The sequence below is a fragment of the Cordyceps fumosorosea genome (assembly GCF_001636725.1).
Source record: "Cordyceps fumosorosea ARSEF 2679 chromosome Unknown scaffold_33, whole genome shotgun sequence".
NCBI lineage: Eukaryota > Fungi > Ascomycota > Sordariomycetes > Hypocreales > Cordycipitaceae > Cordyceps > Cordyceps fumosorosea.
Window position 1 is genome coordinate 14186 of NW_017387333.1, and position 15797 is coordinate 29982.

The window sequence follows — 15797 nt, forward strand, 5'->3', positions numbered from 1 at the left end:
ATAATTCCAAAATAATGTATATTTTCAACGCCATAAAAGCAGAGACATCTATGTACCTTTTGCCCACATGCTAACAGCAACCTGTTCATCCGAGCTAGACCTCGTCACTGATGGCAAGTCGCTTTCGGTGTCGCTCTCGAGCACTTCGGACCACTTCTTCCTTGTCTCCGGAATTGGAAAGACTCTACACAGCACCCAGTAAACAGCTGATGACACGATGAACCCGCCGAAAAAGTTGACGTTGAAAAGGTAAATAGCGCCGATCGGCACCGTGGCGCCGACTTCGCCCGCAAAGCCGACGACGTTGACGAGGATACCGGCGATATAGGCTGCGTATGCCCGCCAGTGGACGCCAAAACAGTAAAAGTACGGCCCGGTCTTGCGCGCAGAATACAGCTCTGGAACATTGAGGTAGCCTCTCCGAACAAGATAATAATCTGTCGTGATGACACCCGCCATGGCGCTCAGGAAAATAGCATACGCAGACAAGTACGTCAGAAACGTGTTGGAGTCCTTCAGCAGCACCCACGGACATATGGACAAGCCAACGGCAGCGCAGATATAGCTACCCCGCCGAATGTTGAGATACCGCGGCAGAAGCGCCGTCATGTCGGTGCCGGCTGACACGGAGTTGGCCGCGATGTTGGTTCCCAGCTGCGCCAGGGCAAACGCCAAGGCAATCACAAAGATACCGAAGCGGTCTCCCGCGCCCGCGCCCTCGAATAGCCTCTCCAGCAGTTGTAGCGGGTCCCAGACCGGCTCGCCGTAGATGACCGCCGACGCGGACGACACCAGGATGCCGACCAGGGACGTGAACGCAAACGATACGGGCAGGCTGACGAGCTGGGACCACAGCGCGTCGCGCGGGCGGCGGGCGAACCGCGTAAAGTCCGAGTCGTTGATGATGACGGTCGCGAAGTTGGCGATGCACGACATGACGCCCTTGACGAACGCCCACGCAAGCTCGCCGCCGTGCAGCCGCCCCGGACGGGACACGATCGGGCCCATGCCGCCGGCCTTGACGGCGACCCAGACGAGGTAGGCGATGGCGGCGGGCGGCACGAACCAGGCCTTGACGGTGAAGAGGTGGCGGATCTTGTACACGGGGAACCAGAGCGCCGGCAGCGAGCAGAGCCAGAAGATGATGAAGGACGCAAAGTCGGCCGTTGTGGTACCGTTGCCGAGGGTGTTGGAGATCTTGTCGCGATCCCAGGAGGTCCATATGGCGTGGATCATGATGTACACAGCGTGTCCGCCAATGTAGCAGTTGATGCCGTACCAGACGCAGGCTTTGGATGGAGAGATTGGGTTAGTCAAGATTGCTTCAAGATCGTGACTTTTGTCTCAAAGCAAAGCATAAGCATACCCATAACGACACGATTAAACACCGGCCACAGGCTCCCCCAGATGCCAAACGACGCCCGGCCCATGACGGGGAAGCTGACGTGGTACACGGCGCCGATGCGGCCGGTGAGGACGATGAAGATGGCGGTGGCGCCGTAGCCCAACCAGACGGCCAGCCACGCCTGCCACCACGACAGGCCGCCGACGATCATGGACGAGGCGATCATCCAGGTGGCGATGTTGAAGGCGTCGGCGATCCAGAAGCCGACAAAGTTCCAGCCGGTCCACCGCCGCTGGACCCGGGGCACAGGCTGGAGGTCCTCGCTGGCGAGCTTTTCGAGAACGGGGGTGAGTTGTTAGCCGCCGAGACTTGTTTGTGTGCCCAATAATTGACACTGCAACCTATTTGGGCTTATTGGAGGACATGTTCATACCATAAGTTGCATCCCAGACACCCCAGGCTCCCCATCGAGGGCCAGCTTCCCAACGAGTCGCGAGAATAGCATAGATAGGCGAGCCATGGTTGCAATTGCAAGGAGATTCCTACGAAGACCAGCAACGAAGCAAGAGGGGCGACTTTTCGCCTTTCTTCTGAATCCTACTCGACCGAGGACTGGATGGTGTGTGGGGGGTATCTGCCCAGTCTCGTACTAGTGCTGTCTTGATGTTGCAGCGAGATAACAGCCTCGCTTTGAAAGTGCGGATGCGGTGACTGGGGGATAAAGATGATGAAGGTCTGCATACTCGACTGCTTGGCCGATCAATATGCCTTTATCACTTCGTACTGTATCTGCGACTCGAGATGCGCAGTCAATGCGGAACTCGCCAGGGCCAAGGCCATCCGTGCCGACCTTGGAGACAATGCAAGCCACGGAGGCCGTCGCTGAGCATTTGACTCCTCCTTTTGAATCAGCCGCACGAGAAGAATCCATAGTTAACGGATAGATTGATACCAGGGTTTTCTTGCATCTCCTTTCAGCAGCTCGGAGAGAGCGCAGGGGTCCGCACGATCACTGCCACCCGGCTGAAGCCGGTGGGCTTTTCCCGCTCGATAAGTCCGTAATTCTGCTTTCCACTTGCGGAGACGATCGACAGTCCCCCGCCCAAGTTCTTGGGGACTAATTATTAACTACTAGTTATACGGTGTTGTCCCCTCAGTTCAGTTTACACTAGTTGCGGGTGCTTCCCGAACCAGGCGGCGGGACAAGTCCGGCGGCCGTCTAGATAAATTATCCCGTGCATGCAGTCAAAGGAATGCAAAGGGCAGACTACAAGGCTCAATTGGATACTGCTGCAACAATGACTGTCGTTCACATTGGTATGTGACTCATTCCTCGCAAATTGATTCGTCGATAGGTTGCTAATTCCATGTACAGTGCTGTTCAAGTTCCGGCCCGAGGTCCCGGATGACCTCAAGGCGACATTCGTCCGGGAATTGAAACAGCTGCGAGACTTGCCTTCCGTCCTGAACAGACGTCTCATCGTCGGCGGGCCGTCTATAAGCGACCCCATCGAGCGAAGCAAGGGCTACCACTATGCCCTGGTCAGTTACCACAAGGACCCCTCAGCCCTGGCCGAGTACCAGGCGAGCAGTGAGCACCACCGGTGAGTTACCTGGCCCTTGTTTCGAGATGAGATTCTGATAATTTTCTGGAAATTACAGAGTCACGAGCACGTATCTCTGGCCGTTCAAGGAAGATGTTACGCGGTTCGACTTTGAAGTAGCGTCGGAGGATGAGCAAGTCTGTCTCGGGTGGATATGAAAGCCGCGAGACCAAATTAACCCTCCGTAAACTTTTTAATAAATCTACAGATTATTGTCTCGAAACAGCCTTCTCCCCTTTTTTTCTCATCTACTGAAGTCCCAGACTTTTCAATAACGATGCGGACGTCGCTGGCCGTCCCAGGAATGCCTCCAGCACCCCCGTCTGGTCCCTGCTCCCGCCGTACTCGAGAAGCTCCCTGCGGAACCGGTTCCATGCCTTGGTGCTTGCCGGGTCGCCGCAAAGTTGGACTGGAAGATTTCCTCACTAAACACGTTGGAGCTAAAAAGTCAGCAACACAGTAGCGTCAGCCTATCGCAGGATTTCTGTGGTGATGCCATACCAGATGTAGGCGAAGTAGCCCGACTGGTAGCCCGACACGAATTGCGAAAAGGCCGCCTGCGGGTACGACGATCGATCCGCCAGTGTGAATGTTGACTGTGCCTCCAGATCCTGGTACAGCCTCGTCTCGTCGAGGGCCTCGAGGTCTTGGTGCGTCTTGGGGTTGTGGACGGCCATGTCAAAGCTCCAGTTCACCCTGGAAAGTGGTGATGTGACGATGACAGCGCGCCATGAGGCTACCACAGACAGGTATCAACTTACAGTTGCTTGAGGTACTATGAGATTCTGTGCTTCGGTCGGCGACGGATCATCTCGCTGACCAACTCGGCCGGCAGCTCCCGCGGCGGCAGCGCCTCGCCAGGATGACGCTCCATCCAAGCCTGCTGATACTCGTCATCCGTGTAGATGTAGTGGCAGCTGATTCTCTTGAGCTCCTTCCGAAGCCACGCATAGTTTTCAATGCACGTGCCAATGGCTTCGACAAACTCGAGACACGCCCGGTATCCGTGGCTGTCGCCCCATTTGGTTCGCGACAACAACGCGTGAAGCGCATGACCGAGTTCTACACCCGCGGGATCAGTTGGGATCTGCTTCATCATGTCACTTGTTTCGGAGTACTTACCATGATACATGGTTTTGACGTTGGCGTGTGTCAGCACTGTACAACCGTCAACCACATCCAGAGAGAAGCTGCACATGAGAATGGCGGCTGGGTATTGCCGCGATCCGTCTTGCCGTAGGAAGCCCTGACACGAGTCAGCATTGCTTCGCACCGCATTTCAATCAGTACTCACTGCTTGTAGCTCGACAACCTGGTTGTGCTTAAACTTATTTGGGCGATCCAGTAAATCGCTATAAAGGCAACCCACAAACTGTCCCTCATCCTCCTCGCCTTCTTCTCAGACAGCTCAGACATCGACATCATTCGACCACACACACCCTACCAAGTCTTCCTCGGCCACCGGCTCCAATCGCAGGTGCAGATATCTCGTCACGTTGTGCATTATCGCAGCGGTCGTTTAACATGGCATCATCGTATCGGAGCACAGGTGCGTATACATTGTCAAAGGTAGCTTCCTCGAGGCTCACAGTTGCCATGATGGTCTCGATGACGTCCTGCCTGCCAGCAACAAGTCTTTGTTGTATGCCGACCAGGTCGTTCGTGGCGGGGATCCGGAGAAGGAGCTGGGGAAGAGTAGTCATTGTGGTGAGAATTTTGGTGAGAATTTTGGTGTGCTTGGTGTGCTTGGTGTGCTTGGTGTGAGCTTGCTGTGTTGATTGTATGAGTAGGAAGTCGTTCTACTTGTTGCTCAATTGAACAATACACCATAATCCCTTGTTTTTTGTACTTGCACACGATTGAAAATGAAAACACAAATTTCCTAAATTGGCAATCACACCTCACGTGGAGGACCATCACGCGGACATGCCCCTGAGGAGCCTCGTTTCTGGCGGGCAACGAGACGACAGATTGGAGATGCATCAGATCATGTGTTGCAATGACCGTAGGTCCGTTGGCAATAAAATACATCATCCATTTATAATTAATGGAAAGTTTGGCTAAATTCAAGGTTTCCTATTGGCCTTGATATCTGCATCGTGAAATTTCTGAGCCTCACATGGTGCGTTGGTGCATACAGAAGAATTGGTGGGATCGACAGCTTGGTGCAAGTTTATTGGGCATTGCTCTGCATCTCTTCCTTAGTCGCAGATTAAAATGCATGAGTGGGAAATTAGTTGCCTCTAAAAAGCATAAATGAGCCATCATGCGAGCATTTCTGGTCGTGTTCAGTTGAGGGCCGGCCACCGGAGATGCTTCAGCTCTAATTCGGCGATTTTATTAATAGTAAGTCAACCCGCCGGGATCCTTATCAGCGACAGTATGCTCTTGACCCACAGCGATCTCGGCTGCCAAGAATTCCTGCATCTTTCGGCATATTCAACATCCATCCTTACATATATGTATGTGTTGGGCGAAGAGATAGCATGTAATAGCCACAATACGGGAATTAGGCACGATATACATATCAGCCTTGGATATTGAACCCGTCTCAGGGTCTTCTGCATTTATAGGCACCGGCATTCGCCGGCAGCCATGGACTGGTGGGAACCCCAAACCGGCCAAGATAAGCACCCGTTGTTAGTGTCTCGCCTCCGCTTCACAAGCCTTGCAGATTCTGTGCCATGCATCTACGGAATGGGCGCCAACTAACTCGTACAATGCAACCTTATCATTGGGACCGCCAAATGAAGGTCACCTGTGCCCCGCGCGGGGCCTTCCGACACGGCTCGAGGCCAGGCCAGGCCCGGAGCCGATCCAGAAAAATTCACTCACTCTGACGAGGTTCCTCTGACCAGACAAGCTCTTCATCTTCGCGGCAGTACCTGCTCCATGTAGACGGGCAGAGACATAGCGACCCTGCAGCCGAAGCCGAAGCCTCCCTCCCTGTGTTTTGTGTGTCGCGCCGCCCCGCGCCGACCGCAACCGGAGCCGCACCGGAGTACTTCGCCGCCAAATCCTCAAACCCATCGGGCAATCTGTCGCGGGGAAGTTTCTTCTTCCCAAATTTGGGCGAGCTTATTTGAAGTGACCTCGATAACCCCCGTGGTGCTACATCATTACAATACAAAGCCGCCGCCCGCTTTCAACTCACCCGAGTCGTCGTGCTCTCACCGTCGCCGCCCACCACCATCATCATCATGGCGAGGCTCAACATCCCTCGGCTCCCCTTCCGCATCCGACTCCCTCCCAAGCCCAAGTTCCTCCAGGGCATCCCGAACAACTCCATCCTCGCCATCTCCGTGCTCATCCTCGCCAACACCGTCGTCTGGGCCGCCTGCGCCGTCGTCCTCCGGCTGCACCCCAAGCTCATCTCCCCCGCCGCGCTGTCCTACTCGCTCGGCCTGCGGCACGCGCTCGACGCCGACCACATCTCCGCCATCGACCTCATGACGCGGCGCCTGCTCGCCGCCGGCCAGCGTCCCGCCACCGTCGGCACCTTCTTCTCCCTCGGCCACAGCACCGTCGTCCTCGTCACCTGCGTCGTCGTCGCCGCCACCAGCGGCGCCCTGCGCGACCGCTTCGACGGCTTCGCCCGCGTCGGCAACATCGTCGGCACCTCCGTCAGCGCCGCCTTCCTCATCGTCCTCTGCGTCGGCAACGGCTGGGTTCTCTATAAACTCGTCACCCGCCTCCGCCAGGTCCTCGACGAGAGGCGCCGCCGGGAGGCCGAGGGCGGCGACGGCGCGGCGGTCTCGACCGAGTACGACGCCGAGGCCACCGCCAGTGGTCAGTTCAATCTCGAGGGCGGCGGCTTCATGGCGAGGGTGCTGGGCTTCCTCTTCCGCGCCATCGATCGCCCGTGGAAGATGTACCCTCTCGGCGTCGTCTTCGGCCTGGGCTTCGACACGAGCTCCGAGATTGCCATTCTCGGAATCGCCAGCATCCAGGCCGTCCAGGGCACCAGCATCTGGCTAATCCTCATCTTCCCTATATTGTTCACCTGTAAGTTGCAAGCCTCGCCGACTTTCGATGCCCGTCGCTGACCATCTCAAGCTGGCATGTGTCTGCTCGACACCACAGACGGCGCGCTCATGATGGCCTTGTACTCATCCAAGGCATTCTCCCGAGACGTCGTAGCCATTTTGTACTACTCCATTGTGCTCACTGGCATCACCGTTTTTGTGGCTGCTTTCATCGGCATCATCCAGGTTCTCTCGCTGGTCCAAAACGTCGCTGAGCCTGAGGGAAGCTTCTGGGATGGTGTATCTGTTATAACCGATCACTTCGAGATTGTCGGCGGCAGTATTGTTGGTCTCTTTGTTGTAGTGGGAGTGGGATCAATCCTCGTATATCGACCTTGGAGACGTCGCATGGATCGAAAGCGACACGGACTGGCCGCTTCTGCAGATGCTGGGCTCAGAGATGCCGAAGAATCTGAGACACCGCTTGCACAAGAAACGACGCCTCGTCATCTGATGGACTAATATTGCATGGCATTCATAGCGATTCGTACAATTCGACATAGCATCTTCGCCTCGCCATCGTCGCTCACCAGTAATGGGGTAAATTAATCGCTGCCTAAATCGCTATCGCTAAGTAAAAGGCCGATAGATCAACCTAGTAATATCATGTCTTGGCCCTTCTTCACCCTCCCCATTACTCGATTTCAGAATGGGCAAACAACGTGGAAAAGGCATTTTTACGACACTTTGCACATTTTCGGTAGGTCAGCGCAACACCCGCTACTCGCTTGAAGGGCGGCCAAATTCCAAGCTTCCGATGCATTCTCTCTGTTTCAGCTCGAAATTGTTCGAGCGGATATTCAGTGTCTAGATGGGCCCTGCAAATCATGCACAGCCAAACGCCTTGCTCCTCAATCTTACGTCGGCCAAGTGACCCAACAAAGTCAAGGCAGGCATTCAATACCGTCTTTTTCTCGGGGGTTAGAGGGGGCGAGAGACTCTCCGCTCTTCTGGCCCTTTCATCTTCTTCAAATCTGAACCTCGCATCATTCGCTCTTCTTGCACTATCTTCCTCTCGCTGCCGGGCTTTTGCATTATAATTCTCTGCGTGGCAACCGAGTTCCGGTAACTCAGGAACTCTGGGCTCACGAAACGGAGGAAAGTCATTCCAGGTGCCTTTTTGCAACATGCTCCCACTCCCCGCATCAGCAGTATGTCCCGGCGGGAATCCACCAGGGCCAGGTGGGAATCGGGGAGTGCCGGGGCGGCTGGGGGGTTGCACAACTTGACGATCAAAAAAGCTTGCATGGCTATAGTCTTGTCGAATTTCTTCTCCGGAGGTTGAGGACCGGGAACTGCTAGAGGAACTGCTAGAGGACTGCACAGCTTGACGATCAAAAAAGGCCGAATGGCTATAGTTTTGCCGAGTCTCTTCTCCGCGATTACATCGGTTCCATTCCTATTGTCGAATCAGTATGCTTAGCTTGCCAGAGCGACTTGATCGGACTGCTTACATCGTCGCTCAACGTTGACACCCGGCTCTCTTCGTCATCACGTCTCTAGCCAACAGCGGACGGGCGCTCCGATCCCCTGTATTCGGAGACTTGGAGAGCTGGCGGTGCTTGTTGTTGCGAGAGCCCAGATATGGTCTCTTTGACCTTTGCAGCGATGTCAGACAGGGAGCGGATTGAAGACCAGGAAGCGTTGCTCGAATGCATGACAGATTCCAGGGGGGCATTGTCCAGAAGGTAGAAAGACTCAGGGCGCAGGTCATCAAGCACCAAATGGTGTGGGCGTCCAGAGCTTCCAAGAGCCTCAGGGACGTCGTCAATTGTTGGCCCCCTGCTAGTACCATGAAGGGAGCGCTCTCTCCAAATTCGAATATACTCTCTCTAGTCGGCATTTCTAACGAACAGTGCCTCTCGCAATCTAGTAGTAAACTTTGGACGGCTTTGCTTTGCTGACTTGCGCCACGACGGGTCAGCAGGACGGGGGTTCCGGGGGGCCATTGACTCAATGACTCTCTCTGGAGATGGCGATGGTGTGTTTCTTGGAGTTTGGGACCCTTCGGAGGCGCTGCTTTCGACAATGATTCGATCTTTAGAACATGGGTCTTCTTCCTCATCGGCAGGACAGGGGTTCCCGGGTGCCATTAACTCAATGACTCTCTCTGGAGATGGCGATGGTGTGTTCCTTGGAGTTTGGGATCCTTCGGAGGCGCTGCTCTCGACAACGATTCGGTTATTAGCGTATAGGTCATCTTCGTCAGTGTCAGCGACAAAATTAGCAGCATCCGGGGATATATATTCCTCTGAGGCGCTGCTCTTGACAATAATTCGATCATCAGAGTACAAGTCTTCATTTTCATCGTCTGCGACAGAAAAATGAGCATCCGGAAGGGATCCCTCTGAGGCGCGGCTCTTGATAATGATTCGATCGTCAGAGTACAAGTCTTCTTCATCATCGTCTGCGACGGGAGTACGAGCATCCAGAAGTAGGGATTCGTCGGGGGCGCTGCTTTTGGCAATGATTCGATCATCAGAGTATACGTCTTCTTCCTCATCGTCTGCAACGGGAGTACGAGCATCGGCCGCTGCTGCTATCTGAGTATCAAGTGTGTACAAGGGTGTTGAAATTTCTTCAGGTAATGGAAGCTCGTTCTCTGCTTGCTTCTCGACGACTACTCGAGGCTCATTCTCAGCTCGACTTAGTTGGATGTCGTCGGGTGCATTGGCTGACGCTTCGGCTAGCCCATTATGAAGTATCTCGTCGTTCTTTGATAAAAGATCCATGGTGATTACTAGGTGGGCGGTAGGATAAATCAATGCTGAAATAAGCCACTATCTAGGTAGGGCAGTAATATTGAAGGAATATCGGGTATTTGTTTGTAAAAGAGATGTTGTGTGGACGAAGCCTATTCTAGGTGCATTAATGGTAGGTGATGGAGGTACCGAAGAAGACCAACAGGAAGGTGCCCTGTTGATGGGGAAGCCGCCTCCAACCAACCGCAAATAAAATTAACGATCGCATCTCCTTTTTTCTTCCCAGAAGCTGTTTGTATATTTTCCACCTGTTCGGGGGTGTAAGCAGCGTGCCAATGCAGGTGTATACGTACTTTCGTAGTTCGATGCTCTGCAAAGTGATCAACTGTACCCCAGCCGGCAGCCGGCGCTAGCACTTGTTAGCACTGCCGACACCGCCGATGACGCTACAATCTGAGCTTATCGCGCTACTACGCTCCTTATCGCACTCGTGATTCATCTTCCTTTCAACAACAACCATCAGCACATCACTTCGGCTGCTATCATGTGGCCGTGTGCGCTGTGCATCGTCTCAACCCCCAGATTATTCGTATTTTCGAGTTAAAACGCACACATGGCATCCCCGACAGCCTCGAACCGTCGCGGCTCAGGCTCCTCAGCCGGGTCGCTCAAGCGATCCGACGAACGCTCCTCTACCGGACACAAGATCCCGCTCGAGACCTTGGTAACCCATTTGCTAGCCGCGAAGCGATCGCTATCGTCAATGAATCACGTTCTCCGCGCCAACGAAGTAGCTACATCAGCCCGAAATGCGCAGGAGGAAGCGGCACTGCTAAACGCCCAGGCCGGCTTTCTTCGCGGCGCGACCCTTGACCAGGCCGCCATTCTGGTCAAGGTTCGTCGCAGTCTCCAAGCGACCTATGACTGGGGCAAGAGGGATTTCCGGGTCCTCGTCAAGTCCATGGATAGTGTCGATGACGAGCTCGGCCGAACAATAGAGTTTCTTCGGTCAACTCAAGTCAACAGCGTCCTTCGCCCGGAAGACGAGCAGCGAAAGAATCTATTAGATTTCGTCGATGAAGAAAGCGTCAACACCATGAGAGATGCAATGAAGAAGAGTATTGAAGAGCTTCAGGTATGTGGGGACGAAGCCGTTGTTGGTCAGCAACTGACCGTTCTCAGGGCATTCAGCAATCATTTGACGGCGACCTCCTCCGCTTCGACAACGATATCCGCGACCTCAAGAAGATAATCATTGAGTCCCAAACGCAAGAGTCGGATGATGAAGGCCAGGCGTCGCGACCGCTTACGATGGAGATCATGATGAACCTTGTCGAACACTCAACCGTAATGGCGCAGCTGCTAGTATCCTTGACGAACCACTTTGACATGTGCGTCACGGCCATTCGCACTACAGAGGGCGGTGCGGCTCTAGCTCGCCGCCGAGCTGCTGAGGTGAACCAAATTCAAGGTAGCGATGGCGTGTCCATATCGGGTGTCATTGCCGAGCAGGAATCCAACACCTCGGATTTGGAGCCGACGACGGATAGTGACCGAGCAGAAATGATCCGGGTTGTGGTGCAGGATGCAGGCGAGGTCAGCGATGTTGTTCAGGAGATTCAAGAGCGTCTTGCGGCCATGGAACAGGACTACAAATTTCTGGAGCACCGACACGCCGAAGCTGAAAAATCATATCTCGCCATGCTCGAGGCATTCACGATACTTGGAAACATCGGCGACCGTCTGCATGATTATCTAGCTGCAGAGCAAGACTTCAGGACTCGATGGGAGCTGGAGAAGGAGACTGTTTTCGACAAGTTGACAGAGATGAAGGCGATGAGAGGCTTCTACGATGGCTATGCGAGTGCATATAATACGTTGATCTTGGAGGTTGAGCGCCGAAAGTCTGTTGAAGATCGTGTGCAAAACATCTGGCGTATGGCACAGGACAACGTGGACAAGTTGTTGGCCGCCGACAGAGCATCCCGAGAAGCCTTTCACCAGGACGTCGGCGAGTACCTACCGACTGATTTATGGCCTGGAATGCAGGCCATGCCGAAGCGATGGCAGGTCACTCGAATTGAGGACGATATAGGCTTCACGGATGGCCAAGCCGAGGCGACTGAGGAGAATGTCGGCTGACCAGGTGCTGTTGGCTACAGAACGGGGCGCAGGGTTCAAAGTACAGGGTTCAAGCAAGAGTGGAATGGCCGAGCAGCATACAGAATGTTGGGCGATATTTTGTTCGTTTCTTGTTTTATCTGCCTTCTGCGGGTAGGCGTAATCGGTTTGCTTTACGGCGTCTGGGGCAAGGAATCTTTGATACATACAGATTGAGATACACAGGATAGCTGCAATAGCGACAGAATACCAAATGAGATTGTTTTCTTACTTTTGTCCTTGATTTTACTGTTAGGGAGGCAGGCTGTCGCTGGGGCTGATGCCCCACAGAGGGCTCAACGGCAGGGCAAAAAGACGAGGGCTGTGAATCACGGAAATTTCCTAACAGAGGAAAAAAGATATCTTGACAAGACTGGGATTTGAACCCAGGAGGATTGCTCCACTACGAATGAGGTATTTGGACCTGAACGTAGCGCCATAAACCATGCTCGGCCATCTTGCCGTAGACCTTGGATGCTGAACCGGCAGGCCAAAACTTGTACAATAACCATTGCTCCACGGCCGCACCAAAAACGATTGCAAAACGGCAAAAATAAAAGAGTGACAAGACTGGGATTTGAACCCAGGAGGATTGCTCCACCAGGAATTGAGGTGTTAAGGTGACCTTAACCTGGCGCCATAACCATACTCGGCCATCTTGCCCGTGGGAATGGTAGGACCTAAAGTTGCTTAAGAAGACATCAAAGGGCGGGCCGGGGCAGAGAAACGGCGACAACTAGCAAAAAGATATGACAAGACTGGGATTTGAACCCAGGAGGATTGCTCCACCAGGAATTGAGGTGTTAAGGTGACCTTAACCTGGCGCCATAACCATACTCGGCCATCTTGCCGTGGGTCTTGGTTGACGATGGAGACGGGGCGGAGATATTTGGGTATAACAAGGGTTTGCGGGTCATCATGGTACGTAGCAGGCTGGTGAGAGGTCTGGCAAGTTACAAGTTGGCTTCTGGGAATTCTTCGTAGTTTTTTGAGTGCAGAAGTAAGCAAATATGGCTCGTATAAGCCTGTTACGGGCGGTTTGTGCAAATCCTCTCGCTTGGTGTTTTGTGCGCTGGAGGTTTGCTGAAAGACAGCCTACCCTGTAGTGAACGTAAGATTCACAGCTAGCCATGAGCAGGGCTGGGTTGGTTAGTGGACATTTCTTTGGGATGGTAAATGAATCTCCTACATGACGAAAAGGGAAAATAAGTTGGGTTTCGTGTTGTTAGTATCCCAATTTGAAGTCGAGGCTCACAATACCAACAGTGGGCTATCCACAAGCAAGATACTGTACATGTTGCGTGGGACTGAGCGTCAACAAATCACAACAAAGGCCTACTGCACGTAATTTTAAAACTACAAAAGTTTCTTTTACCCCGACCAAAAAATAACTCGAATTTACAAAGAATTCGTATCACACGTCTTAAACATTCACCGACCGGCGAACGGAGATGGCCGCCATCCGCTAACGCCAGCCACTCCAGCAGCTGCCATTACCGCTGAGTAATCCTGCCCGCGCTCTTCAATCAGTGGCGAACATCTCAGCCTTATCATGAGTCCTTTAACCACCTCGTCTCTGCGACTGTTTACTTGTCAAACGGCCGTTGAAGCTACTGCAGCATGATTTCTCCCATATAAACCCCAGTTGCAAGCATCCAGCGAGTGCTGTCCGCTATCGTCGCTCCGCCGTCACGATGCAGTGTCTCCGACAGCTACCCTGGCACGCACCCCGCGTTGATGCCCGGCCGCTCTTGTCACACGCGTCCAGATTCGCAAAGTCCGCCCCAAGCACAAGACGACTGGCCACCGCGGCAGCGCAGCCGAGCAAGCCTAGCGAGACCGGAACCGACGCTGCCTCCACCGCCACCCCCTCCGAACCCTCGGCCCGTCGCCAGCGTCTCCGCGATGCCCGGCCCTTCTCCGACTTCCTCACCGACACCTTCCACCGGCAGCACGACTACCTGCGCATCTCCGTCACGGAGCGCTGCAACCTGCGGTGCGTCTACTGCATGCCCGAGGAGGGCGTGCCGCTCTCGCCGAGCCGCGAGCTGCTCACCACGCCCGAGATCATCATGCTCGCCTCCGTCTTCGTCGCGCAGGGCGTCACCAAGATCCGCCTGACAGGCGGCGAGCCGACGGTCCGCCGCGACATCCTGCCGCTGATGCACCAGCTCGGCGCCCTCCGCGCGCACGGCCTCCGCGAGCTCTGCCTCACCACCAACGGCATTTCCCTCCACCGCAAGCTCGACGCCATGCTCGACGCCGGCCTCACCGGCGTCAATCTCAGCCTCGACACCCTCGACCCATGGCAGTTCCAGATCATGACGCGCCGCAAGGGCTTCGACGCCGTCCGCCGCAGCATCGACCGCGTCCTCGAGATGAACCGCGCCGGCGCCGGCATCAAGCTCAAGGTCAACTGCGTCGTCATGCGCGGCGTCAACGACCGCGAGATCATCCCCTTTGTCGACCTCACCCGCGACAACGACATGGAGATCCGCTTCATCGAGTACATGCCCTTTGACGGCAACAAGTGGAACAAGCGCAAGATGCTCGGCTACGACGAGATGCTTGACCTCATCCGCGCCCGCCATCCGACCCTGCAAAAGGTGCGCGACCACGACAACAACACCAGCAAGACCTGGCATATCCCCGGCTTCGCCGGCCGCATCGGCTTCATCACCAGCATGACGCACAACTTTTGCGGCACCTGCAACCGCCTGCGCATAACCGGCGACGGCAACCTTAAGGTCTGCCTCTTTGGCAACGCCGAGGTCTCCCTGCGCGACATCCTGCGCCGCTCCAACGGCGGCGAGCCCATCGACGAGGCCGCCTACGAGGCTATGAAGCAGATTGAGATGGACCGCCGCCAGGGGCTGACGTCACCCGACACACCGCTTGGCATGGCGCCCAACGAGGCCGAGCTGCTCGACGTCATTGGCGTGGCTGTTAAGCGCAAAAAGGCCAAGCATGCCGGCCTCGGCGAGCTCGAGCACATGAAGAACAGGCCCATGATATTAATAGGTGGGTAACTAACGCCTTATTCCTTTACGGCTCTGAACATTTTGCGGCATTGATGGCGTTTATTACATCTGGGCATATCAGCAACATAAGCGACACCTCGCTACGTCAAATACTTGTTTCCTCGTATATATCCGTGCCAGGGCTGAGACGAACCGAATAGATCCTGTTGCCCCAACCCTACACGGCGTCATGCCCCACAGAGTGAAGCACACCATGAACGGCACACAACCTCCCTTCCAGGTTACCCAACGGCGACCCTTCTCCTCGACACGGCGCCAGCAAAGCAGAGACGACAGCGAGGCCGAGCCGCCCAAGCTGACGCACGTCTCCGAGACGGGCGCCGCGCACATGGTTTCCATCGCCGGCAAGGCCGTCACCGCGCGCGTCGCCACGGCCGCCTGCGCCGTGCGCTTCTCGAGCGGCTCGCCCGCGCCGCGGCTCATCCGCGCCAACCAGATGCGCAAGGGCGACGTGCTCGGCGTCGCGCGTGTGGCGGGAATCATGGCCGCCAAGCGCACGCCTGATCTCATCCCGTTGTGCCACCCGATCGCCGTGTCGCGTGTGGCCGTCGACCTTGCGCTCAGCGACGATGACGACACGCGCGTCGACGTGCGCGCCACGGTCGAGTGCGATGGCAAGACTGGCGTTGAGATGGAGGCCCTCCTCGCGGCGTCGACGGCTGCGCTCACTGTCTACGACATGTGCAAGGCTGTCGACAAGGGCATCGTCGTGGACGGCCTGCGGGTGGTCTTCAAGGACGGTGGCAAGAGTGGTCGTTGGGAGATGGACTAGCCGGTTACTTCTGCATATTTCGTATCTGACAAAGAAATCTACATTTAAATTGTATCCACTGTTGGGAAGAAATTTATTATAAATACACTCTGCTAGAACAGAGTTGCTTTGATATGTACCATTGCTCATTTGATGTGAAAGTTCCCGT

The 15797-nt window shown here is 55.0% G+C and overlaps 6 protein-coding genes across 6 annotated transcripts; 4 read left to right on the plus strand and 2 right to left on the minus strand.

The window, feature by feature from the left end:
* Window positions 1-48: 48 nt before the first annotated feature.
* ISF_08609 (uracil permease) lies at window positions 49-1865 on the minus strand (the record flags this gene model as incomplete). Its single annotated transcript, XM_018852212.1, has 3 exons — window positions 49-1289; window positions 1367-1676; window positions 1779-1865. The coding sequence occupies 3 exons, from the start codon at window positions 1863-1865 to the stop codon at window positions 49-51; spliced, it is 1638 nt and encodes a 545-aa protein (XP_018700538.1).
* Window positions 1866-2643: 778 nt separating this feature from the next.
* Window positions 2644-3107, plus strand: ISF_08610 (Dimeric alpha-beta barrel; the record flags this gene model as incomplete). The annotated part of the gene is made up of 3 exons (XM_018852213.1): window positions 2644-2662; window positions 2721-2949; window positions 3008-3107. 3 exons carry the CDS (start codon window positions 2644-2646, stop codon window positions 3105-3107), a joined length of 348 nt encoding a protein of 115 aa, XP_018700539.1.
* A 312-nt stretch (window positions 3108-3419) lies between these two features.
* Window positions 3420-4652, minus strand: ISF_08611 (Peptidase M3A/M3B; the record flags this gene model as incomplete). The annotated part of the gene is made up of 5 exons (XM_018852214.1): window positions 3420-3645; window positions 3711-3724; window positions 3770-4011; window positions 4072-4195; window positions 4389-4652. The coding sequence occupies 5 exons, from the start codon at window positions 4650-4652 to the stop codon at window positions 3420-3422; spliced, it is 870 nt and encodes a 289-aa protein (XP_018700540.1).
* Window positions 4653-6149: 1497 nt separating this feature from the next.
* ISF_08612 (high affinity nickel transport protein nic1) lies at window positions 6150-7428 on the plus strand (the record flags this gene model as incomplete). Its single annotated transcript, XM_018852215.1, has 3 exons — window positions 6150-6954; window positions 7006-7214; window positions 7279-7428. 3 exons carry the CDS (start codon window positions 6150-6152, stop codon window positions 7426-7428), a joined length of 1164 nt encoding a protein of 387 aa, XP_018700541.1.
* A 2861-nt stretch (window positions 7429-10289) lies between these two features.
* ISF_08613 (Autophagy-related protein 17) lies at window positions 10290-11818 on the plus strand (the record flags this gene model as incomplete). The annotated part of the gene is made up of 2 exons (XM_018852216.1): window positions 10290-10811; window positions 10859-11818. The coding sequence occupies 2 exons, from the start codon at window positions 10290-10292 to the stop codon at window positions 11816-11818; spliced, it is 1482 nt and encodes a 493-aa protein (XP_018700542.1).
* A 1712-nt stretch (window positions 11819-13530) lies between these two features.
* ISF_08614 (molybdenum cofactor biosynthesis protein 1 B) lies at window positions 13531-15649 on the plus strand (the record flags this gene model as incomplete). Its single annotated transcript, XM_018852217.1, has 2 exons — window positions 13531-14857; window positions 15018-15649. 2 exons carry the CDS (start codon window positions 13531-13533, stop codon window positions 15647-15649), a joined length of 1959 nt encoding a protein of 652 aa, XP_018700543.1.
* Between the last annotated feature and the right edge of the window lie 148 nt (window positions 15650-15797).